At 35.6% G+C, this 26,967-nt stretch overlaps 1 protein-coding gene across 1 annotated transcript in view; it reads right to left on the reverse strand.

Annotated features, from left to right (window-relative positions):
* Nucleotides 1-26,967, reverse strand: part of SND1 (staphylococcal nuclease and tudor domain containing 1) — a 524,029-nt gene that overhangs the window by 265,295 nt on the left and 231,767 nt on the right. The window contains exon 12 of the mRNA XM_044679610.1: nucleotides 24,091-24,191. Coding sequence (XP_044535545.1) covers nucleotides 24,091-24,191 — 101 coding nt within the window. The remainder of the gene's footprint in view (nucleotides 1-24,090; nucleotides 24,192-26,967) is intronic.

Genomic DNA, 26,967 nt, shown 5'->3' on the forward strand with positions numbered 1-26,967 from the left:
CTATATAGGACTTGATTGTTTGTCTATCCTTTCTTTACATTAAATGATTCAACTCTTGTAATGAATAATACAAATACTTTCTTTTCCTAGACATTGAAAAGAGCCTAGTCTCAGAACAACAAATCAACAGGCAATAGCTATGTATCACTATATGCTAGGCAATGTGAAAGGTACTGGTTGATACAAATACTAAAGTGAAATAGTTCCCACCATCAAGGAGCTTACATTCTATTTATGGGACATTTAGTTCTAAAGTTTATGTAGAATCCTCTTACCTAGGGACTATCTTATTCAGGCCTCTGGATAATTAAGTTGGGCTATACAGAGCTCAGCCCAGCCCAATTCATATTCAGATAGTAAATAAACAGTTATTATGTACTCATTATATGTCTTAAATCCTGTAAATACAAAACATAGTCTCTTTTCTCAAGGAATTAATAGTCAAATGGGGGATACAATAAGTAACTATATATTAATAAGCTATAGGGAGGAAAATTGGGGGAAATCTCAATGAGAAGGTACTAGAATGATATTCATGATCTTATCCCATATCAGATCAACCTACAAACTAAGATTAGACACAGCAATGCCACTGAGAAAGAAATGACTCAGAAAAGAAATCAGAAAAATTAGGAAAATGTTTCAGTTTTTATCATTTTAAGTTGATGCCCTATGCAGGTCATTTTAGCAGAAGTTGAAGTTGTCAGACTGAAAAATAGGGGAAGGTATAAGAATAGAAATACACATTTGGGAGTAGCTGTCTTGGAATCATTACTGAGTTTAGGTTCAAGGCAGAAGAACAATAAGGCTAGGCAATGGGGGTTAAGTGACTTGCCCAGAGTCACATAGCCAGGAAGTGAGTGTCTTAGGCCATATTTGAACTCAAGAGTCTCCAGTTTCTAAGCCTGGTGCTCAAAGGGAGACACCTAGATGCCCCCAAGGGGTAGCAGTATTTGGGTACCTCTTTAGATAAGAATTTTCTCTCATTTTTGTTATCTTCTGCTTTTCCATCACATTTATTTTACACACACACACACAAATATAAACATATATTTGTATGTGTGTATAAATATAAATATTCTACCTTCCTCCAGACTCAGTTATCTCTTGTAAAAGTGACTGGGGACAGGGGAGAGTGGGTGTTACTTTAGCAAAACTAACCAGCAAATCAACCATGTCTGACAATATATGCACTATTTCACATTTCTTGTGCCCCTAACTTTCACCAAAGACTCTTTAAATGTAGGACTGAAGGGCTCAGATCATGCCATTAGTTGGATGACTCCAGAGTCAAGAAAATTCAGAGATAATGAAGTCCGAAGAGCAAAAAGTTCAGGTGTCCTCAATGATACTCTCTAGTCTCCAGTTGTGCTTCTCAGTGGAATTCCTTCCTGATTGCTGCTGTGGGTGTAACTAAATTTCCCTCATGGCAAACATTTCTGATCAGACACAGAACTCTCTACCATCTGTTATACAGAATTAGCATAATGATAGATTATCTAATCCCTTACATTTAACTGATACAAACAGCACTTTTATAACACCAGTTCAGTAATAGCCTCATTCGCATGGCACACACCCCCTACAAAGCAATTTGAGTCCTCACACCCTCTTGTTGATGCATCTGGTTGTTGTTTATCCCCAGTCTTGCCAAATAGTCCAGGTGCTTCATTGATGAGGAGTGTTTCCAATTCACATTATTTGGCACCAGGAATACAGCTGCTATTCCAGACATACATCCACAAGGGGCCATGTCAAAGCAGAAACAAAAATCAACTACAGCAGGCTAAGTTCACTGTGGAGGGAGATAGCTGGCAAAGCTAGGTTAGTCAGTGGTTTTTATAAAGAATTATGTACTATTGATGAATATGACATAATGAAGGAAAATACAAATCAGTAAAAAAGACTTATGAGTGAGCATAAGAGATAAAGTCAAAGAAAAAAGTAAGATATTTTACTTTTCTGATCTTTAAATTCCAACACAAATGTCATTTCTTCAGTGAAGTATCCTTGATTACCATGTTGGAAATGTCCTTTCTCCTGAAACTGTACATGGCATTTTGTTTTGTATCTCTCGAATAATTTACTATTAGACACAATAGTCATCTATGTTGAGATTATAAGATATATGAAGCCACTGGAGCTGAACTGTTCTGTATATAGTCTAGTAGGTCTTTAACGTGTATTTTTAAAGATTGTATTGAGGTTGGAAAATTTTTGCCTAGCAACCCTGAAACAGATAAAAGTATTAAAATTACAGCAAGTAAACGGTAGATAATTAAATAATCAAAAGTATAATAGAGAAAATGTTGCCAAATCTTGTAGGGTTTGAAGGTGAAGAGGAGGAAAGTACAAGAAGAAGAGAGAAATTAGACTATTAGGAACATTTATATGCCATAGGGATAAATCATTAAGAAATGGACTGACAATTGCAAATAGAAACAGTTAACCTAATCTAGATTCAGATCAGGAAATAGATGATCAAAATCATCATATTCCATTAATAATTCCTCAAACCAATCAAATGCCAAGGTATACAAACTTTGTTTTCAGTGACTTTCAAGGGAAAGATCATGGAAGATGTACCTATTTAACCCAATTTCTCTATGATAAAAAGCTTCCTTAGAAAGCTCCCATGTTGGGGGCAGAGCCAAGATGGTGGATAAAAGGCAACAAATAACCTGAGGTCTGACAAATTCTCCACAAAATAACTTAAAAAAAATAATAACACCTCAAGCAATTTGGAACCATACCTAAAGGGCAATAATACTGTGCATACCCTTTAATTTGATAATGCTACCACAGAGTCTGATTCCCAAAAAAAGATCATAAAAAGGGGGAAAGGACTCACTTGTGCAAAAGTATTTGTAGCTGTTCTTTTTGTGGTAGCAAAGAATTGGAAATTGATGGGATGTCCAACAATTGGGAAATGTTGAACAAATTGTGGTACATGTTGGTAATGAAATACTATTGTGTTATAAGAAATGGTAAGCAATATGACTTCAGAAAAAGCTGGAAAGGTCTATGGGAACTGATGCAGACTGAAATAAGCAGAACCAGGAGAACATTATACACAATAATAGCAATATTGGACAATGATAATGTGTGAAAATTTGGCTACTCTCGGCAATGTAATGATCTGGGAATATCTGAAAGACTTATGACTGGGAATCCTAACTACTTCTAGAGAAAGCACTGTTGGAGACATCTTTCACATCAGTATATTTTTGGTTTTATTTTGGGGTTTTGGTTATGTATGACTGCTACAAAAAATGACCAATATGGAAGTGTGTTTTGAATGATAAAATTAAAAAATGGGGGAAAAAAACCTCCTCAAAATGAGTTCTGAACACACATAAGACATAGTGAAACAATTTTCTAAACCAAGAAAACCTAGACGTTCAGCAGGAAAGGTCTGTTGTACTTGAGTGAGAGTAGAATACAGTCCACTGGAGGCAAGGCACCAGCAAAACTACAGGAGGCAATATTTGAGCAAGCCCATAGCAGGCCTTAGTAGCAATTGAATTGGGCTTGGTTATAGAAATCTCCCTTAACCCTACAAGAAAGGAGAAGAAGGGAATAAGAAAAAGGGGCTGGCGATGTACATATGGAGCTCCCAATAGAAGGGAGGGTGAATTGGTGAAGATGATAGTAGTCAGAAACAAATGAGAATGGACAGAGTGAAAGGAAAGAATAAGGATAAAAAGGAACAAACACAGAGTAAACATAAATATGAGGGAAAAGTTTACAACAAAATTTTCTGATAAAGGCCTTATTTCAGATATAGAGAAATGAGTCAAATTTATAAGAATAAAAGTCATTTTTTGACCAATCAATAAATGGTCAGAGGATATAAACGGGCAGTTCTCAAAGTAATCAAAACTATCTACAATCTTATGAAAAAATGCTCTAAATCGCTATTGATTAGAGAAATGCAAATTAAAACAACTCTGAGATACCTCCTCATACCTGGTAGATTGACTAATATGACAGAAAAGAAAAATGACAGATGTTGAAGGGAAAGTGGGAAAAATTGAGGTACTAATGCACTATTAAAGTAGTGAACTGATCCAATATTGAGTCATTTGGAACTCTTCCCAAAGGGCTATAAAATTGTATATAGCCTTTGATCTAGCTATACCACTACTAGGTATCTATTTCAAAGAGAAATAAAACAAAAAGGAAAAGAATTTATATATACCAAATTATTTATAGCAGCATTTTTTGGTGGTGGCAAAGAATTTTAAATTGAGGAGATATCCATCATTTGGGAAATGGATAAACAAGTTGTGGTATATGGTTGTGAAGGAATACTATTGTGCTATAGAAAATAATTAACAACATGCTCTCAGAAAAGCCTGGAAAAATTTAATGAACTAATGCAAAGTGGAGTGCGTAGAACCAGGGGAACACTATACAGAAACAGCAATATTTTATGATAATTAACTGTGAATTGCTTAGCTATTCTTAGCAATATGATCTGATAAAATTCTGAAGGACTATAATGAAAAATCTTATCTACATCTATAGAAAAGAAGTGATGGAGATTGCAAATTGAAGTTTACTTTTTAATTCTGTGCCTTCATTTAGATGAGTAATATGTTCTGAATGTTTAACCTCTACCAAACTGCTTCCTTTCTCAAGGGTGGGGGAAAGGAGAAATTTGGCACTCAAAATTAAAACCAAAAACCAAAGGAGGAGGGAGCAGCTAGGTGGTTCAGTGGATAGAGACTCAGGTCTGGAGATGGGAGTTCTTGGGTTCAAATCTTGCCTCACACATTTCCTAGCTGGTCAAATCAACTTCACCCCAATTCTCTAGCCCTGACTGCTCTTCTGCTTTCGAAGGAATATTCAGTATTGATTCCAAGACAGATTGGTTTAAAAAAAAGTTAAAAAGAAAAATAATGCTCCCATGTATTAGGAAGGCACCAAGAAATTCGTCTTCTTGGTTTTGCAAATGTAAAAAAAAAACAACAAAAAACTATACTTCAAGTTATACTACTTAACATTCAAAATAAACAAGCCTTAGAGGAAAAATGGCAATTGGGAATAACAAGTCCAGTTTTCCAGCTTCAAGTCCAAAGATTTGCCTATTTAGCAAGGAAGCTCATCTCAGTCTCTCTCCCTCCAACCAAATCCAAGGGGCCAGTCACCCTGAGTTAACAAAGACCTTGTTATAGCTTCTTTAGCAGCTGTGTTCTAAATCTGAGAGCATACATCCCATCCACAGAACTCTTAATCACATAACCTTTACAGAAGTAAGATTCATGGCACTCCTTCTTGAAGCTTAGGGTTATCCAATATGCATGAAATCAAAGTTTTCATCATTTCTATTGGTCAGAGGCTAGTGAATGTTAAATTCCAGAATCCCAAGATTAATGTAACAGTCATTAAAAACTCAGCATTGAATCACTTCTATAACCAATGCCATGAGTGATGCTTGTAATATATCACAGAGATGATTGGAGAGAAACAAGTTCTAATTTAGAAATAGATTATCTTAGGTTTTTGCAGTTGGTCTGATGGCTATCACTATAACTCTATAACAGAGAGGGAAAGATGTTTTGGGTAGAACGAATTTAAATTGAAATAACGCATTAGATTTCAGGATAACCACACTCCTTCAGTTTTTAGAGAGAAAAAGGATGGTTTAGTGTTAAGGTGGCTAAAAACTCTGACAAGGATTATTTTTACCTCAATATTTAACCTTGAGGAATCTGGAATGCCTTTCAGTGAATGAAATCAGTTAGCCCCAGTGTCACTTCTCTACCAGGGTGCAAATGTGCACTCTGGTCTATAAAATTTTATGACAATTATATGACAAGGACTTCACTGAACGAAAAGATGAATAAGTACATTTCCCAAGTGCAGACTTCCTAACTGAGCAAATAAAAAGATAAGCTCAAGAGGTACCTTGATAAATGCTGACATCACAATATCAACACTAATAAACTTCTAAATTCACAGTATCCACTGCGTCACAGAAGCTTACATGCAGTGATGGATGAGTCCACATTTTGCAATCACAAACCAGGCCATAAACAATCACAAAGAAAACAAATAACAGAGGCAGGAAGTGAATTAGATTTAGCAAATACATACAGGACACCTATTAATATAATATAATTGAAGTGAATATTTATTGAACTGAATTAAATTGGACAATCCTTCTAGTCTAGGACAATCACTGACAAAACCCCAGACAACTATAGGATTGTGCTTACCAGGTCCCCAGCTGCTGGCAAAGCTGTTCATGTGTAGAGAACTGTTCTACTACTCATACAGGTTTCAGATAGCTCCTGTTCATATTCACAGGCTATACCCTGAAGCAAGTAGTCCTTTAGAGAGGAATAAGAATCCATGGGGAATGATGTAGGAATAGGGAAGAGACTAATTATCAGTTCAGCTGTTTAAATAAAGTCAGATTATATTATGCCAGGATAAGCTCCTTAAAATGCCATTATATACATCCACATATTGGCAATCAAACTTTATTAATTATCCAGTTAACTGCCAAGACATAGTGAATGGAGAATATTATAGATAAACTTGGCTGGACTAGGAAGTTATACACAATCCCATACTATTATTTCACTTTCCCTACGATAAGTCCCACTCTGCCACCAGAGTACAATGTTAAAACAAATTCATATGAATTAACTCATTCTCTAAGAAGTTAACTATTGAAAGAAGATATCTATTATACTTACATATCTCATATATTGCTCCTTCTGTAATGGCTCTTGAACACTGTTATTATTAAGACAAGACCACTTAAATCAAATTGTTGTTCAGAATCACACCTGACAATAAATTAAACTTTCTTCTAAATCATCCAATTCACATGTAAAATTAAGAAATGGGCTAAGAATATTGGGTAGTGAGGAATTTCAAATGGCAGTGGTCCTGTGGAATAAGAATGACAGTTCTAAAGACAACTAGAGGTGAAGGGTAGGGTTCTTCTATGTATTACTGTATCTACCATAAAATCTATAAATATAAAGTATTCAAGGAAACACGAAATTCAGATAAGTCTGATAATCTCCAAGGTATTCTGGTCCCAGGAAACTGCATAGTTTCAACAATGGAAGTTTAAAACAAAAAGGATGCTAGAGACCAGAATGAAATGAGGGTTCCTCAAATCTTCAAGTCACAGAAAATGGCCTGGCTACTCACCATAAAATAAGTGTGTGTTTTAATCAACTAAGTTACCAACAACCCACTGCCCTTTTCTCAGTTTTCATCCTCTTGGATTTCTGTTGAATTTTAAACTGCTAATTAATTACTCTTAAAATTTCATCAAAGACTTCAAAGATATTGCATTCTGTTGGTTTTGTTTTTCTTCCATTGACCATTCTTTCCCTTCACTGATGTTTCTTGCCTGATGTTTCTATCATAGGCTATCCAATTCTCTATCTTCACCTTTTCCACTGGTAATCTAGAACACTATCAAGACCACAAATATTACCTTTACACACTCAGCTTATCTCCAGCTCCAGAGTTCTAATGGCATGTCTCAATGACAAAAACATTATCTATCCCCTAAAACCAATTCTTCCTGACTTCCTCAATTCAATGCCAGTAACTAATTCAATTAAGCCAACCTTGGCTTAAAACTTCTGTACCATCTTTTACTTCTTTGCCACCCACACTGAATCAAAATTGGTGGAGGGGGGAAGTAACTTAGCATCACTTAATCCAATTTCATAATTCTATAAAGAAGAAAACTGAGAATTACACAGAAATAGAAATATTAGTAGTACCTATTACCACAGAGGTCACTTGGTTCAACACATACCTAAAAAGGAATTGGATTTAAATATCCTTAAGAAAACATCAGGTAGTCTATCTGATGACCTCCAGAAATAGGAAATTCACTACCTCATGGAAAGGCACATTAACAGATTTAATTGTAGCTATTTATTTTCTTCTATTAAAAGATACATACACACACACAAGCATACATGTAAAGACGTATCATTCAGTGTTCCCTCTGGGGCCAAGCAAAACAAACCTCATCATCTGAGATCTGTACACTACTGCAACTCTATGACATTACCATCTACAAAAACAGAACCTTCAATACCAAGTCATAACAACCTAGGTGGATGAAGGCTACTACTATTAGGAAAATAAAGGACACCATGACAATGCTGCTGGACTTAGCATTCACCCTTTACTGGGATGGAAAGAATGAGTGCTGGGTAGTATGAATTAGCTGTGTGCTATTCAGGACAAGAAACTCTCTTCACAAAATGACCAATGCTCTATCCCCTACTTATCATTACCATCTACTCACAACATCAGCACCAACTTTTCTAAAGGATTATTATATAGGAAGCAAAAAAAAAAAAAAAAAAGATATATGGGGGAAGAGACCCAGAGTGGATAGTGGTAGTTTCCACTTAGGGACACCCTGAATACCCAGGCATGATCTCTGGGTATTCTAACCTTCGGTTAATGAAAGTGAAGCAGAATCACTTTCTCTCACTGGGCCAGTTGCACAAACATCTTGGAGACAACTGATGTATAAAATCAGTATCTCTTTTAATATAAGAGGGAATACAAACTGAGGGTCAGAACAAGGGGTCCCGAACTCTAAGGGAATTAGCTATTCACCCAACAACCCTCTATGTCCCTTGCAAGAGGGAACCTTCAGGTCTTCTGGCCAACTTACCAGCTCCCTATTCTTATCTAGATGTTTCCCAAAAGCTGACTAAGCTATCTATCTATGACCCTCAGTAGTTAGTTTGATTTAGTTCAGAAGCTATCTCCAAAATCCGTTATGATTGCTCTCAAACAGTTAAGTCTAGCCCAGGGGGGGTCTGACCCCTGAGATAAAACCTGAAAGGATTTTTAGATAAAACCCTTCTGGAAAGCACAATAGGTATGGTCAGATCTTCCCAAATAGAGTACCTCTAAAAATAATTCAGGGGTTTCTCCTTCTCCATAGTCAGGTTGAGGTAGCTAAGCTCCAATAAGCCAACTTTTCTTCTCTTTTCTGGACAGGAAGAGCCCAACACCCTCTACAGGAAGTCATTCACTCTAGCAGCTGTCACTTCCAAACTGTTCCTCCTCTACCTTCTGCCTGCTAAAATCCTTTCCCTTGAGTTCCTAATGTGTGCCTTAAAGACAGCCTTCCACTTCTCTTAAATATTATCCTATTTCCATTACATTTCCTTTTCCCATTACATTTCCTCCCTCTGATCATTTGAGTAAATTTGTTGAAGAAAAATTTCTTATGTGATCACTAGTAAATTATATAAATTCTCCTTATTGTAAACTTATCTTATTATACTTACTGGAAATAAGAAGCAGTCCTACTCTAAACTTATCCATATTTCCTACTCCTATTCAGTAACTTACTCTAGGGATATACAATAATGAAAAAAGGTAAATAGAAAATTACAATAAGCTGTTTTACAGAAAGCAAAAGCAAAATGTAAACATTTGAAAAAAAACAGATAATTCAAAATACCAAATGCTAAAGAATACAATAAAATTTCAAAAATGCAAAATACAAAACATTTATAAAAATAGTTGTTACAAAGAATACACTGTCATTGCAAAACTAATACAGAATACCATATTTGTCTAAAATTCTTATACTAATCTAGCATAACTGAAAAGAGAAAATTTCAATCAACTCAATGTAGGTTATGCAACATACATTTAAAATCTTAGTTGAACAATTCAAAGCAAAGCTTTTTTCTATGCTAAACCTTATCCTAGAACAGAAAACAAAATTGATTACAGATAACTGATCCTCCACCTATCATTACCATCCACTCACAATATCAGCACCAACTTTTCTGAAGAATTATTATACAAGGAGTTGACTGCTCCAAAAAGTACTTTTTTCAGATTAATGACTTAAGCACTCAACCCTCCAGACCTTCATTACACCAAGTGACCTTCCTACAATACCTGCTCTGATCAACTGAATATCTGAGTTATTTGTACTTTTGCTGTATGATAACTGAAAAACTCCCACAGATTTCTAAACCTGTCCTCTTATCACCATTGTTCAGCAACCTCTGCTCATGAGATTCACTCTAACTATAAATATACCTACTTCAAGATAAATTTTATCATGTATTGTATACAGATGCTACTCTCTCTTTCTCCACTCAAGTATACTTTCTGGGTAATACTTTGGGTTTTGTAATATTGTTCTTTCCTAATTCTCCTATTACCTACTCCAGTGATCTCCAACTATTTCTGATCATGTAAAAATTTTTGTGCATGCACACTCATTGCATATATTTATTTATGTTTAAATTATACATGTGTTACTATTCTATCACATGCATTACAAAATTAACACAAAAAAGAAATTTTAAAAGATGAAATATTTTATTTCATATTTAACTGAGTCAATAGGGAACCACTGGAGTTTACTGAGTTCGTGAGAGGTTAACTCAGATTTGAGCTTTAGGCAGTTGTGTGGAGGCTGGATTAGAAAAGAGACAAGTTTAGAAAAAAAGGAGACCATTAAGGAATCTATTGCAATAGTCCAAGTGAAAGGTTATGAGAATCTGAACTAGGGTGGTAGTCATGTGAATAAAAAGAGAAATAGAGGTAAGAATGATAACATTTCGCAAATAATTGAACATGTAAGGTAAAAGTGAGTAAGGAATTGAGGATAAAGACCAAGGCTAGGAATCTGGGTGACTATAAGTATATAGTAACAGGGAAAGGAAAAGGATGGGTTTGGAGGAAAAGATAATGTATTAAATGTTCAATCTGTTGTAAACCATCCATTCTTGCTCATCCTGTATGACTCACTCTATCTCATCCAAAATAAAAAGGAGAAAAGTAGAACTCTTACTCACCAATCACTGTCCCCAACTGCAGAGCCCTTTGAAATAGCCATTAGATGATTGGTCGATAAGCTGGGTGGAAATGCTATTAAAAAGGGGGTAGGAAAGGACCCATCTTTTCACCTTCCAACTGATTGTTAATATATCTTTTGGGGTCTTACTAGGACCTCCAAATCCTACTTTGTAGCCTCCCAGTCTATTTGATTCCTTTTGACAAGTCTCCTTTTCCATTTTGTAACCTCTAAATATGAGAGCTCCCCCAATTTGGTACTGCAACTTCTCTTCATCTGTAATGATCTTACACAGTCCTAAAGGAATTAATTAGGCTTTCTCTGCCAATGTTCCCAAATCTACATATTGAGATCTTATCTCTAGTCCCACATTGTCCACAACTGATGCTTATTCTCACCTGGATATCCTGTCAACATTTCAAAGTCAGAAGGGCTTAAGTTGAACTTCTCATCTTCCCATCTCAATTCAATTCTCATCCAACCTTCCCTATTTCTGTAGATTATAATGGTGAGAAGAACCTGATAAAGTAGTTAGCTCTGTGAGCAAGTAGAAAGAGATAGTTCTAAGAGATGTTTGGGAGGTAATATTAGTAAGACATCACAACTGATTAAATGTGAGCTTTGAGAAAGAAAAGGAATTTCCAGAAGTAAAAAATCTAGGAATATAAATGGATGAGTTATACCCTAGCCAGAAATTTCAAGATTTGAAAAAAGAGGCAAAAATAATGATAGATAAAAATGTCTGTTTTGGACATGCTGCATTCCAACTGCCATCATATATGTAAGTGAAGATGTCCAGCAGACATGTTTGGTGGTGTGATACGAAGCTCAGAGAACAAATACATAGATTTAGGAATTGCATATACATGAATAACTGAATCCATGCAAGTTAATGCAGTCACCAAATGTAGAAAGAGAAATTAATGCCTGATGAAAGGATATTGGACTTAGCCATTAAAAAAATTACTGGTACCCTTGGACTGAGAATAACAAATAGAATATTATATCCTTCTTTCTTCAAAATACAGTTGTTAACTGCTGTTATATTTCATAGACTGCTGTACAACAACCATGCCCCTCTCTAAACAATACATACCAGTTTCAAGAGTTCCATCCTCCCCCTCTCAGGAAAGAGAGGACAAATAAAGCAAATCTGTGGACATTATGACAAAACCAGGCCTACGTATCCAGTTTATTATTAGTCTGACATTAAAAAAACCAAACAAAAAACAAAACAAAACAAAACCACCCACCTACACAAAAACACACACCCCAAGTCAGAAAGAAAATTGCTAACAGCATCTGGAGTGATCTGCTCTGACAACAGCAATAACAATTAAAGTAATGAAGCCTACTGAAGGCAGAGACTGCATGGCAACTCTGATAGGATATTTCCAACTCCCCTTTCCTCTGTCCTCCCTTTTCTTGATCTCTTTCTAGTTTTTAACACTAGTGACCACCTCTTCCTCTGAATATGCTTCTGGTTCCATTTTTATTACAGTATTCTCTTCTACTTCTCCTCCTTATTTGACTGTTCCTTCTCAGGCTCCATTACTGAATCCATCTTAGATTCCCCCAAATCTCTGCCTCAGGAATTCTTTTGCCTTTCTTCTTTTGATGACTGCACAGTTAAAAGGCAAATATTCTAATAAAAAAATATTAGTTCATTAGAGCTACTCCCCACTGAAGGAACAAACATATATCTCTATTAAGCTCAATCTTCTCTGATAAGCTCAATACTTGTCAAATACCAAGGTCATTTGAATCCGGGGAGCAAGCAAGTTTTATATTCATTATATTCCTTAACTAGACTAAATAATTTTGCTTTCTTAATTATAAGGAGACACAGGATAGCTCCTGAGTAAAGTCATTGCTGTATAATATAAGCAAAACATAGAACCTTAGCTCATGACAGACTTAACATCTACAGACAAATAACTGGCATTTAGATTTTGTTATAATTTATTAAAATGTCTATTTTCAGTTCTAAATTCTTTCTAGCAAGCAACATGATACCCATTATAAATTGTAAGTCATGTAAAACACATTTCCATATTAGCCATTACATAAGGTTTTAAGGCTTGCAAAGTACTTTATATTCATTATCTCATTTAAGCTTTACAGCAATCCTGGGCCATAGTTACTAAAGTATGCTTATTTCCATTTTTAAAGATGAACAAACTGAATGCCAGAGAGGCTGACTTCCCAATTATTACAAGCCACTAATTATCAAAGGCAGAATTCAAATCCACATCCTCCTCACTCCATGTTCAGTACTTGTTCACTAGTCACAAGGCCAACTAAAAACTAAAAAGTAGCTAGAAGACATTTTCAACCTGATAACTTCTAAACTGATAACATGCTTATTTAAGCATAGCAGCACATGGAAAAGGGACAGATGTATTTTCTGTCCCCTTCATATTTTTTCCAGTCTTTTATTTTAAATATAATCAATACTCTGGAAGCTCTCATTGAATGACCTCATCTTTCCATAGTCATGCACTAAGTGGCAAAGAGAAACAGAAAATATTTTGAATTAATTTAAAAATATAAAGTTCAAACCCGGCCTCAACCACTTCCCAGCTGTGTGACCCTGGGCAAGTCACTTGACCCCCATTGCCCACCCTTGCCAATCTTCTATGAGACAATGCACCGAAGTACAAGGGTTAAAAAGAAAAAAAAATATAAAGATTTTCATTTTGATTCCTTAAAATAAAGGAATCTGCACTCAACAAAATCACGATGCAAAATATGGGTTACTTACCTCTCAGTATATGGATTATAATTCCCGATAGTGTTAGACTTACATGATATTGTCAAATATAATTCAAAAAGCTCAACAGAAGTCTACTTAGAGGTTAGAGGTTCAGAAGTTATGGTTTAATTTTGAGAAAGAATATCATATTGGCAACATATTCAACCTGAAGAAAGGTAAACAGACCTAGGATTCACAAATTTAAAGTTGGAAGAACCTTTGAAATCATCCAGTTTAATATCTGTATTTTATGAATGAATGAGGAAACTGAGGTATAAAGAGGATATACAACTTACTAAGACCACACAGGTAAAAAGAGGAAAACTGGCATATAAATCTAGATCCAAATCCAGTGAAACAAAATAATTACCACTAAGACTATTATAAGGCAATGATTGTAAACAATTCCCCAATACCCAAAAATCTACATAATTTAGCCTATCAAAGTCAAATTGCTCTCAATTAGATATTTTTTCCCTTAAAACATAAAGATATTCTTTGTAAAATTCACATATCTAAGGGACTTGATATTTAGTCTAGAGTGTGGAGTCTTCAAAAGGACTCCATATGAAGATACAGAAAAAAAAAATCTGTTCAACTAAAACAATAAGCCTTAATTGAACCAAGAATATATTCAAAATAAATGGTAAGGGGGCAGCTGGGTAGCTCAGTGGATTGAGAACCAGGCCTAGAGACAGGAGGTCCTAGGTTCAAATCTGGCCTCAGACACTTCCCAGCTGTGTGACCCTGGGCAAGTCACTTGACCCCCATTGCCTACCCTTACCACTCTTCTGCCTTGGAGCCAATACACAGTATTGACTCCAAGACGGAAGGTAAGGGTTAAATAAAAAAAAAAATTAAAAAAAAAAAATAAATGGTAAGGGGAAAAAATGGATGAAGTTGCTAGAAGAAAAATAACAACAGGGTTATAAACAATTATATAAATTGCAATTTGTACATAATTATTACTATGTGGGGAAAAAAAGAGGACAAAGAAAGACAAATATTACAAATACTCTTGACTCCAGGAATCAAAATGAATGCTATTGAGCTCATAACACATTAAATAGACTGCCCAGAAGATTCTAAAATGTGACCTTACAAGGGATCTAGAATTGATAAGGAATCACAACATATCTCCAGTAAATCAATACATAAAACATATTGCTGAATACTATCTCCACTCAAAATCCAAAATAAAAAGCTGCCTATCTAAATCCCTAAGACAGGAACATCCAATCCTATAGGTTAAAACAAAGGAATGTCATAACAGCAATTTCATCAGGTTTAAACAATACTAGTTGTTATTTAAGCAACAATATTTAGAAAAAGGTAATTTTATTTAAAAGTTAAACTTGCTTTTTCTTAAATATAATTAAATCTCTACCTAGTAAAAATCTGCCCACCATACATACTTTGTTCTAGTTTTCAAACATAGTGATGAACTTTCCCTTTAAATTAAATTTTCTTTCCCATGATATTTAAGATTACTATTGAGAGGATAAAATATGAGAAATCAGATTTAGGTTCATAAAAAGAGATAACAGTTGCCCCTAAATTAAGGACTCTCAAAAAAAACAACAAAAAAACACAGCCTTGAGTGAAAGGGGAAGGTAAGGCAGTCATTTATCATCATGTGTATTTACAAGCACATGAAAACGGGGGGATTGGGAGATGGAAGTGTGGTGTATTTGAATAAACACAAATTTGAACTCACAAAGTAATTTAACTTCTGCTCAACATGCATTCCAAGTGGCAAAAATACTCCTGTTAATAAATTGAAGCAAGCCTGTCAAAGGCAAAAGCCAAAGTAACTCAAATGCTGCCATTAGTGTGTGAAAAAATCTATAAAAATCCATCTTCCTCTCTTTTCAACTATGCTGACCACAAGGATATGACCTGTAAAACAACCTGAATTTGTATATAATAGGGATAAATGCTAACATTTCCTACTCATGCCCCTTCAGGGTGATGTTCAAAGGGAAAAACAGCAATATTATTTCTAAATCCCAATTCCCATTGCAGAATCATCACCATAAATGCTGATGCTCCGCCATGACACTCTCCCCCATCACCAATCCCATAGTCAAATCAACCAAAATAGCCTAGTTGATTCCTCAGGGAAAGGATCAGAAGCTCATACAACTTGGCCAACAGGAAAAGGATCCACAGGTCAAATGGAAAGAAAGAATAAGTAAGCTTTAGAAGATGTCAGAGCAAGTCATTCTCCTAACTAACAAAAAATAAAATTCTCATCCCACCCACCTTATCTCCTGTGAAGAAAGAAACTCTCTTTGTTTATTTTTATGTAATCAATCCATAATCTTTAATTTAATCAATCAAGAATTTGAAGTGACCCTACTTAGCTCTTGGTAGGTTACTAGGTAAAGGAGTTCATGAGTCATTTACTAGAAAGGCCATAAGCACTGACCCTCCCCCCCTCTTGCCTAGTGCTAGGCAAATTGAGAGGCTGTGATTGGCTCCCATTAAGTGGGAGACAGGAAGTGACATCGGAAGTACTATTAAAAAGTGAGACCGAGAAGATTAATGCATTAATTCCTTGGCTCTTAAAGGAGACTCTCTTAGAGAAGGATTTCATTCCTGGGCTTTTTGGAGAGACTTTTCTCAGGGACACATGCTGGGCTAGAGCTTGATGCACTAGAGAGGATTGCTGGGTGAGTGACTGGAGCAGAAGGAAAAGGTTTGTATTGGTGGAACTCTTGCTGAAGACACCACATGACTTCTGGCTTAAGAGACCACCACGACTCCACGTGGAATTCAGAACTTGAGAGAGCCCTTGCCCGGTAGTGAGCTGGACTTCTTTGGATAGCAATTTTAAGGTATCTAGCTAGGCAGTATCTTCTATTTCTTTCCTACATTTCTCTTCTTTTACTATATTTACATTACATTAAATTGTTAAATGTTACTAACAGCTATTTTGACTTAAGAAGTTAATTTTATAAATGGCGACCACAATTCAATGATTTTAATTCATATATTTAGTCAAAACAATTCTAAATCTTACATTCCAAAATAATGATCATCTGGGGATTACTTTGCATTAACAGTTAACCCTATTTCCCAAACATAAAACCTAATGAAACAACCATAGGGAAAATAAGAATAGTAGGAGAAATGGTGTTCCATTAGATCAAATACTTTTTGCATCTTGGAACAAAGCTCTAGATAAACACCAAACACTGTTGCTTGGACTCATTAAGCATCTTGTTCCTCTCTGCCTCTTCACTAAAGTAACTACAGGGGCTTTCATTACTCAGGCCATTAGATGGCTCTGAAATTTGAAATTACTCTTTGAAATATGGACAACTCACAGGTTATTTGGAAACACTGCCTATCACTGCCTTACCAACTCCATTACCAACTGTGACAGAGCCCTTGTCTCATCAGGACAGAAAAATCCCTTTTCATGTGAATGTACTGCAGTGAAGATCCTTTAAATGGGAGATGGACAAGTACTAGTAATTTCATTCAAACTGGGATTAAGTACAATCAGCAATTATGCACCCACCCATCAGCACCCTCTCCCCCATAATCTGAGCAAACCAGATCCCCTGGCACTTCTGGCTCCACTGGTTCTATTTCAGGAATCCCTTGCTCTGTAGCCTGGAGCATATGAGGGCCTTTGGAAATATTCTGTGGCTTTGTAACTGTTCCTTCCATCCATAAATCTCACCTTCACTCCAGCTGCACTAGGCAACTGCAGTTATTTATCATAGCTCAGAGACCAACATGAGCATTGCCTAAAATATAAACAACTCCATTTAGGCAATGTCTTCACACCATTTTCACAATTTACCTGCTCCATATTCTAAATCTAGGCATGAGACCCAATGTTCTTTTTTTCCTTCTAATGCAATTTTAGATTGCAACTTCTTTTGCTCTTTCAAATACTGCTCCTTTCTCCCCTCAAGATTCCCAAAATATCATTTCAGTGCCAGAGTGTGTATACGAATTCCTAGCTACACTACTGTTATGACTGAATGGAAAAGGCAGATTTCTTTCTTTTTCTGAGAATTGGAGAAATTAATTAAAAATTCCTGTAGTTATACTTTCTATCAAGTTGACAGGTTACCCCAGGGCCCAACTTCTTCCCAGCAAATACCATCTTCTGATTCTTTGTAATTTGCTCTTTATGGTCAAAGTTTCAAGACTCATTTCATTAAGGTTTTATTTCTTCTTCATTTAAAACACATACCTCAATTCCACCATAGCCTATCAAATTTCCTCTAATGTCTTTACTCACCTATGAACTGCCAAAGAAAAGATAATTAAATGTCCAAAAGTTATTGTATTCTCTCCACACATACACAAAAAGATTATCATAAATCTTAGCAAAAAATACAAGCTGACTGGTAAAATCTCAGTGGTATCATTACAAATATGCCAAAATGATTTTCCAGATAAATAATTGGCCTTTCATACAGAGATGATGATAATGAAGTCATCTGGAACCAAACAATCCACATTCTCTCACATTTCAGCAAACAATGATCAAGGGAATCATGCCGTTCTTGCAATATCAATATGGCATTCTTGGGCCTTCTCCATATGTAGAGTTTCAAAATATTCAAGTCAGAATACAGTAAGAATATGATACATACATTTCTGAGCCCAAAATGTACCTGATTTAACTTACTGTTAAAGGAATATCATGTTATAAAAATCAAAAGCAACTCCTACAAACAAATATTATGCCGAAAAGAAAAAGGTAAAGCTGAGCTAATATTTGACTCCCCTCTCCCCAAACTATAATAGATAAAATAACACAGTCCGTTGCTTTTAGGGTAATAGGTTTTCTATCATATATAACTAAAGCATGACAAATATATAATCCAAGATTATTCCTATTCTGAATTGTTCTTTCTTAAGGATTTAAAAAACTAAGTGAATTTTCTTATCTTCTTCCTAAAGAAATTAGCAGGGAAAAAAATGTGTGTCCCCAAAACGTAATTAATATTATGAAATATAAGAGAGAAACCTGTAGAGCAGTATACTGGCTGCCACCCAAGCACAAGTACCACATAAAGCCATTTACATTAATATTGTTACTATGCTTTCTCAGAGGCTAAGTCTTTATATTCCATTCACTTGATTACTGAAGTTATAGAATAGAGAAATGGGTAGTCTTTGAGGGTGAAGAAAGGAAATAATAGGTAGAGTACTCTAAAACAATATAAGATTTTAAAACCAAATAAAGGATTCAGGTTAGTAGGAGTGAATTCCTTAAAGGTAGAGAAATATGGCTGGTTCCCAAAAAAAGTTTTTAAGATCAAAAGCTATCTGAAAACTAGGAATGTATGTTTACACGAGTCTGTGTCTTTTTCTAGCACTGTGCTATGCACATCAGGATATGTAATAGTTAAGTTTACAGCAGAGAATCCCATGTGGTCCTTCTTATGACAACAGGGAAGGAGCCCAATGCTGAGAAAAGAAATACACTAGTTACAAAGACAAAGTTTTCTCTAGTGCTTTGGTCCACATAACATGGGGAAAGTGTTTCTGCATACCTCTATGTTATCACCAACTATCTAGGTTATCACCAACAAGAGAAGATAAGATTGCATAGGAAGGAAACCTTACTTTTAATAGAGTGTACATTTAACACCTTGGTATATATAATCAATTTAGCAGTATGATGGCAAAGTAACATCCCAGAATAGAGGGAACTTAATGCATTAAAAGCTGACATTTCTTACTTGAACCTACTCTCTATCATTCTTCTCCAGTGCACTGTGTGTGCTTCTTTCAAAAAAAGATAAACTTATTTTCTACTATGTATAATCAGCCAGGCTACAAAACAATGAAAGGATATACCCTAATGCCATTCTGGTTTGGGTTTTTGTAATATGTGAACATACCAACTTGAATGACTACCACTAATTTCTTTTAGAGTGTCTTTTCTGATGGAAAATCTTTTCTGACCCTTCTAAACCATAGAGATAAATGAAATATACAAAGAGATAAAGTCTTGTTTAAAGGCTAAATGAATTTCTTATGAGAAATACATTTTAAGACATGATCAATGTAAGAATCTGTTTTGCTCGAAATGCATTATTTGTTACAAGGGTTTTGTTTCAATTTTTACTTTGGGGGTACTGGGCGAGATAGCAATAGGATTGTCCTCTCAAAAAAAAAGACAAAAAGAGTTTAAAGCATTTTTAAATATAGATAAGAAAACATAAGCCTAGAAAGAAACACAGATAAGCAGGGTAACTTGAAAAGCTGTATATAAATGACATTCATAGTTTAATGTGATGAATTTTTTTTTTATTCTACTTTGTCTTATTTGGATTTATTTATTAAGTTGAGAATAAAATACAACAAAGCAAAATATGGACATTTAAACAAAAGTGAGTGGAAACCCACTAAAAGGACCCAAGAAGGCTATTAGTAGTGTGTGGGATGCGAGCCCACTGACTCAAAATGAAAAAAAACCCAAGACTCTTAGATTACAAAGCAGCCAGCCAATTTATTACTCTTACTGGCAGAGGGCATCTGCAACAGAGCTGTAACTCAGTTGAGAGGCACCTGCTGAGTTTAAGACAGGTACTTAAGTATAGTTTAAAAGGAGGAAGGATGTTGTTTCCTCTTGCACTGGAGGAGTTCACAATCTAACAACCAATCAATTAATCCTCTCCTCTTCACTTTTCTAAATCCAATCTCTTCCTCTTCCATACTCAGAGTGAACACCTCTCTAAACCCAATCAGCTTTATACACACCTCTAGGCAAGTTGCAGGGTAGATTTCCATAATTTACCTGATAGATACATAAGAGTTTCCTTGGGTTACATGATACATACACTATCAGGGGTTTCTATGGGTTTCAATACAAACATGACCTAAAAGAAGAAAGGAGACAAGGGAGGGGGAGTGTGGTTGAGGACTATCTGCCTCTTCTAGCCAGCACACTCAGAATATGAGCCTCAGCAGGCATAGGTCACCTAAGGAAACCCCTCGGTTTACACCAAAGATTTCTAGGAGTAACCAAAGAATGAGTTTTTAATAACTAAATCTAATTGCACAGATAACTAAATCAGAAGAATTGTTTGCATCTTAAATACAATAAAAAGTAATTAACAAGAAACAATACCTTGACAGCTTGATGTTATAAAGTCAGTACTGAAAGGATAAATTAATTCCTCATTCAAAAACAAGAGAATAAGGAAGAACTTGGGCTTTGTCTTTGTCTTTTTTCCCCTTTAGGTTGATTTGATTAACAAATAACAACTCTGGCTAACCACAGTGAAGTTAATGAAAAAAATTTTTTAATTTATGATAACATTTCATTGATTCCTCAGAAGGCATGGGATAAAAAAGTGGTCCTTCCAAAAGGATGATGAAATTTCAATCATTTCAGAGAATCTATATATTGGAATTAAGACGAAAAAACAGAAGTAAAATTGTGAAGCCCACTCAATGTTAGACACAAAAAAGAATTTAGATTGTGAGCATATGAGAAACAAGAAAATATTACTCTTCACATTTCTTACCAGATCTCAGGTTCTCCTTAAAAAACTACCTCACTGACTTTGGGTATTGATCTTAAAGAACCCAAATTCAAGTTGTCTACTGAAAAAAAGGGAATCAACATTTATAAAAATTGTCACAGAATCTATAAAAATCCATTTTTGAAAATCCCTCAAGGGACACTCAAAACATGTCAGCATTTCAAATGATTAACTTGATTCTTCTTGTTGTTCAGCCCTGTCCAACATTCCGTGATTTCATGTACCATAGCATGCTAGGCCCTTCTATCCTCCACTATTTCTCAAAATCTATCCAGTTCATGTTCATTGTTTCCACATCATCTATACATTTCATCCTTTGCCATCCCCTTTTCCTTTTTCCTTCAATCTGTCCCAACATTAGAGTCTTTTCCAATGAATACTGTCCAAAAGTATTTAAGCTTCATCTCCAGTATTTGATATTCCACTGAATAGTCTGAATTTTAAGTATTAACTGATTTGATCTCCTTGCAGTTTGGATTCATCTTTAATATTGGGGCCTTTTAAACGTAGCAGTGAATAGGATTTCAAATACCTTTATGAAGCCTTTCATTATGAAATTAAGGTGGGAATTATGATTTTATTATCAATCTAACCAAATTGTTGGTGTTCAGTCATTTGTGTGGGATTCTTTGTGACTCCATTTGGAGTTTTCTCATAAAAAATAGTGGAGACCACTTCCCCTGTGAATTAAGGCAAATAGAAGTTAAGTGACTTGCCCAGGGTCAGAGAGCTAGTGAGTGTCGGAGGCCCAAACTGAACTCAGATCTTCGCAACCCTAAGTCCAGTGCTCTATCCACTGAGTCACCTTGCTGCTTCCTTTAATCAAATTAGGCTGCTCTAAATATAGCCATCAAAAAGATTCCCTAAGAGATACTTTTCAGAGAATCACAGGACCAGAGAACCACCAAATCTGACTTCAAGTCCCTTGTGAAGCATCCCAGGATGTAATCTATTTCTGGAGATGGAAAACAAACAAACAAACAAAAATCCCCAATACTAAATCTAAATAATCCATGTAGCGTTTGAAATGTGAATGAGCAGCATAGAAGGTTTAGATCAGATATGCTCTTAAGAAGGACCTCTGTTATCACAGTCAGTGACTTGGATTCCACTACAGAAGCCAGCTCTTCAGCAGTGATTCCAAGATGCATATGTTTAAAAAAAAAAAATTTATTCCAGGTTAAGTACAGTGTGTTCTGATTAGGGTTGAAAACACTTCCAACATGTGGAATATAAGAAAAAATGGTAAATATAACAGCAGGCATTCTTTTCGAGATATTAACCAGAATAAGTTAAATTAACCATGGGAAGAAGAGAGTAAGGAATAACAGCTCTATATTGGGATTCTTTAGACTTCTGCTATCTAGAGCTGAGAAAAACAAGGTGGCCTTAAAGGCTGAATTCTCATGGTAGGACAATGAATACCAAGTTCTTATAAAAGGGAACTTACTATGCAATTTAAAACTATAACACTTTTCCAAAATCCTTTTAAGGGTGACTTTAAGTTGAAGGAGTTTATAATTGCTTCATTGGATCAACAGAATATTTGCCCAGCTGAAAAATAACTGGAGTCAACAGATGAATAGTTAACAGAGAAGCATATTGTGTGGTGCAAATGTTCCCGAGTAGACCAATGACATCAAAGCCTACATTCCAGAGTTGAGAATTACTCTAACACAGGAGTTTTCCTCCCTCATGTGTTTCACTGTCAGGTTTGTATAAGTGGTTACCCACTCTTCCCAACAGATATTAGTGAGACAGCCTTTGGTTTTTGTTTGGAATTAGAATGTATTTATTATTTCTGCATTTGTGGCAATAGGTGCATATCTCTGATGTTATTTTATTTTTCTTTTAACTATTCCTAAGTAAATAAATATGTTTAAGATCTAAAAAAATGTCACAATGTAATTTTAATAAAATAATGCCTGTCTGATGGGGAAATGTGCCCTTTTCCTTTTTTTGACAATGACCCTCAGAAGGAAAGAAAAATACCATTTTGATAACATACAGCATTTAAAAGTGCCCGATAAAAAAGGAAACGATTATCATCTTTCTGGTACATTGTATTGTTGTGAGGAAGATTAGTTAATTGATTAAGTATTAAGGTTGACCTAGAAGGAAGCCTGGAGCATTCTATGATGGAATGAAGGGGCAGGAAGTGTATGTGTGCCCTGAGAGAGAGAGACTCCATTAGTGGGGGGCAAAAACTGTTGCCAGCCCAGGGAGATCTCAGACCCTGCTTCCTGATTTCCTTGGGATCCTGAGTGGAGGTAGATTTCCAGCAAGAGGAGAAGACCTACCAAGCAGAGGAGGAGTTTTGAGACCTGGTGGACAGCACCTCAAGTTCACTCACTCTACTTGGTATCTTGGACCACCTAGGATTTTGGCATCCTGTGAAATTCTTTGGAAAACTGTGAGAACCCTCAAAGCCACCCCTCTGATCTATAGCTGTGCTGTTCAAGTCTGGCTGGTACCAGGCTTGAATCAGCTTCCCAGAGACTGTACTGCTCCTTGGGCCCTGCCTGCTTAGATCACTAGATTAGAGTAGGGAAATCCTCCCCTTGCCCTGTGGGTTTGTCTTTTAGGGTTTAAGTATAGAAATCCCTTTCCCACCTCTATTTTAGTTAAATATAATTAAACTTGTTAAATTAAAATATACAACCAAAGAGAAAAGAATCAATACTTTCTGTATAGTACATTGGGCCTAAAGTGCATGCAATAAATGACACTATTAATGGTAGGACATATTCCACACAATAGCAACAGAAAAGTCAGAGCCTCATGTATCTGAAATAATAACAATGAAAGTATATGATTAGCTAATAATCTAATAATACTCTACAAATAGATGGTCCTTCATAGGCATATAACAATTACATGCTACTTTGTTTTTAAAAAGAGTTCTCAGTTACTTCCTTCTCTCTAATTCCCATGGGATGTTTGACTGATTTATAGTCAGCAAAGTAACTCACATTCCTCCTATGGTAACAGTAGCACAGGTACGTTCTGAGAAGGCTGGCACTGTCTCAGTGGCTGCACTGGCTGGTCTGATGTAATCCACATTCACATTGACCTGAAATGAAACAAAAAATGAGTCAAGGTTGAATGAGCCTAATAAAGATACCCATGAAGAGCCATTTAGTCAAAAATTATGAGGTAAATATAATTCATTTTGATCATAACCTTGAGGTTCTGAGCAAAAAAAAGCCCAGGTCTTAGTCCAATTCCCTCATTTTACAGATTCAAGGAAAATGACTTACTTTGTCTAAAAGCAAACAGTTAGAGGAAGAACCAGGAGTACAAATGGGCACTACTTTGACTCTAAAAATCTAAAATCTATGACCAGAGGCATAGGCTTTTCTGACAAGTTATACAGTGAATTACACCACAACAAAGGCAAAGAGCACATTTAGGTTGAAACATAACAATTTTATTATCCTAAAAATTTACATATCCTAAAAACCAATGGCCGGCCATAAAGTTAATAGAGCACTTAATAACAAATAGGTTACGTCCTTAAATATAATATTGCTGAGAGAAGCCTAGAGAGAAAAAAAAAACAAGAAGATATTAATACAAGGAATTTTGGTTAAACATACAGGAGAATTTCTAGTCTTTTACTCAAGTTAGTCAGCGAACTGCTAAATTTCATGAGTGGTTCAGTGCTTTATCTTTAAAAATGAGGACTTAGTCTAAGGTCATCAACCCTCCCAACTCTGGAAGTCTGTGATATATGTTTATGTGTTGATGTATGTATATATGTGTACAGATACATGAGATTTCAAGTAAATACAGGCATTCTTATTAACATATAAATACATGAGAGATTTCTTTTTTTGCTTATTTGTTAAAAAGCTCTTATTATTTAGATAATATATGGAATTGTGTGTGACTACAAAAATATGTGTACCTCTGTGGACATTTTTATGGATTAAGTAGTAAAAGAGCAAAAATCTCAAGTGAATGTGTATATGTTTGAGTATTTCCTATTTAAGAGACATCATTATCTTCATTTGACATCGATACAGAGTTCTTGCAATTACCATATGTTGTGTGTTTTTTTTTCTTAATCAGAACTCAAAGATGACAAGTCATTCACGTAAACTATAAATCTTCTCCCAATACATTTTCCCACTTCTCTGTAGTATTTTGTTCCTACTCTGCCCCTACACAATACAAGAATAGAAATTTATTGAATGAGTATACTGAATTTCAAATTCTCCCTTTATTGAAATTGTAAGAATTTCTTGTCTGAATATTTTAATATGGGCAGATGAATATCCATCTTTCTTTCTCTTCAGGCAGAAAAGCATCTGTGCCAGAAAATAGGGAGGCATCATTTACTCCCTTCCTGCATTTCACTCTACACACAAAAAAAGGATATCTTCACTTAACTCAAAACTGCACAGAAGGAAGAGGGAATTCATATCCAAATTTAGTTGATTTGTTAAAACTAATGTTCAATCCACTAAGGAAGCAGAGAATGTTAAAGTTATTTCAACTCATACCTTATTAAAAAGAATTTTCTGTAAAACAAATGTGGTAAGTAGTCACCAGTTTCTGCTTGAAGACATCCAAAGATCGGAAGGTCCAGGCTCTGTGTAAAGTCCATTCTACTTTGGGATACTTCTAATTGTAAGGAACATTGTCTTAAACTGATCCCTAAATTACTTCTCAATGACCTTTACTCACTGCTCCTGATTCTACTCTTAGCAAGCAAAACATAACAAGTCTAATGCTTTTATCCTTTCAAATCCTTGAGAACTATAATGCCCCCATCTGATATTTCTCTGCTCAGGATCCCAAACATCCAAAGTCCTTTCAGCTCATCTTCAATATAATATGAGCTCAAAGTTTTTCACAACATCCTTAAAACCAACTTTGAATATTCTACAGTTTATCAACGACACAGTAATCTGTTCCACACTCCCTACCTGCCTTATCTGCAGTCTCATTTTCCATGTTTTCAGTTACATGTGGTCAACCTCAAATTCTAGGGGAAGGAGGGATGCAGGATGGGGGTAGCCTCTGGATGAAGTAGTGGGCTGGCACAAGATTCAAGGACATGTGGATGTGTACAGATGGAAGAGACATGGGTCAAAGGCTGGATGGGTTCGGTGGGTTAAAGGTCTCTTCTATCTGCAACAGCCTATACAGGGGACAATTCTTCCATTTTTGGTTGGAGTATTTTTTTTTAAAGGGAGTGGGAGATGGTAGAAGGTCATGAAGCACCAAGCCAATATAGTACTATTCAGTAAAATTAACATAGGTATCAAATGTTAAATTAAGAATTGTTTGCATAGGGTTTTGAACTATCTGTGGCACACAGCCATAGTAGGTATTAGAATGTATCCTTCATTAATAAGGAGACTCTACTGTAAACCTTAAAAAAATGGCACCCAGCACTGAATGTTCAGTAGTGGTCTAATCCAGGTAGAATACAGTAGCACTATTACCTTTTTAATTTTCATCAGCTATCCTTTCTTAATGTAGTTCAAGACTATATTAACTTTATTTTTAACCAAACAATCCTATTGTGCTTACAGTCTAAAATAACTCTCAGGGTTTCTGGGATAAAATGGCCACAGAGGTGAAGCACCTCACCACCTATTGATATAAAGTGCCTCGAAAGGTCAAAAACCAAAATCAGACAAGTGAAAAGTTCTTTCATAGGGTGTAGCCTTGAAGGTAGGCAGGGTTTGGGCATTTCCATGCTATGAGGGGGTAAAATTACTCCAACGAAAGCACAAGCTGATCAACCCTCCCCCATTATACCTATGACTCCAAAGTCAGAGCGAGAGCAGGGCAATCCCTAGGTTCTCGGGGGCTGGCTGAGGACACCAAAGACT

This window comes from Gracilinanus agilis, chromosome 5 (assembly GCF_016433145.1).
Source record: "Gracilinanus agilis isolate LMUSP501 chromosome 5, AgileGrace, whole genome shotgun sequence".
NCBI classification, from domain to species: domain Eukaryota; kingdom Metazoa; phylum Chordata; class Mammalia; order Didelphimorphia; family Didelphidae; genus Gracilinanus; species Gracilinanus agilis.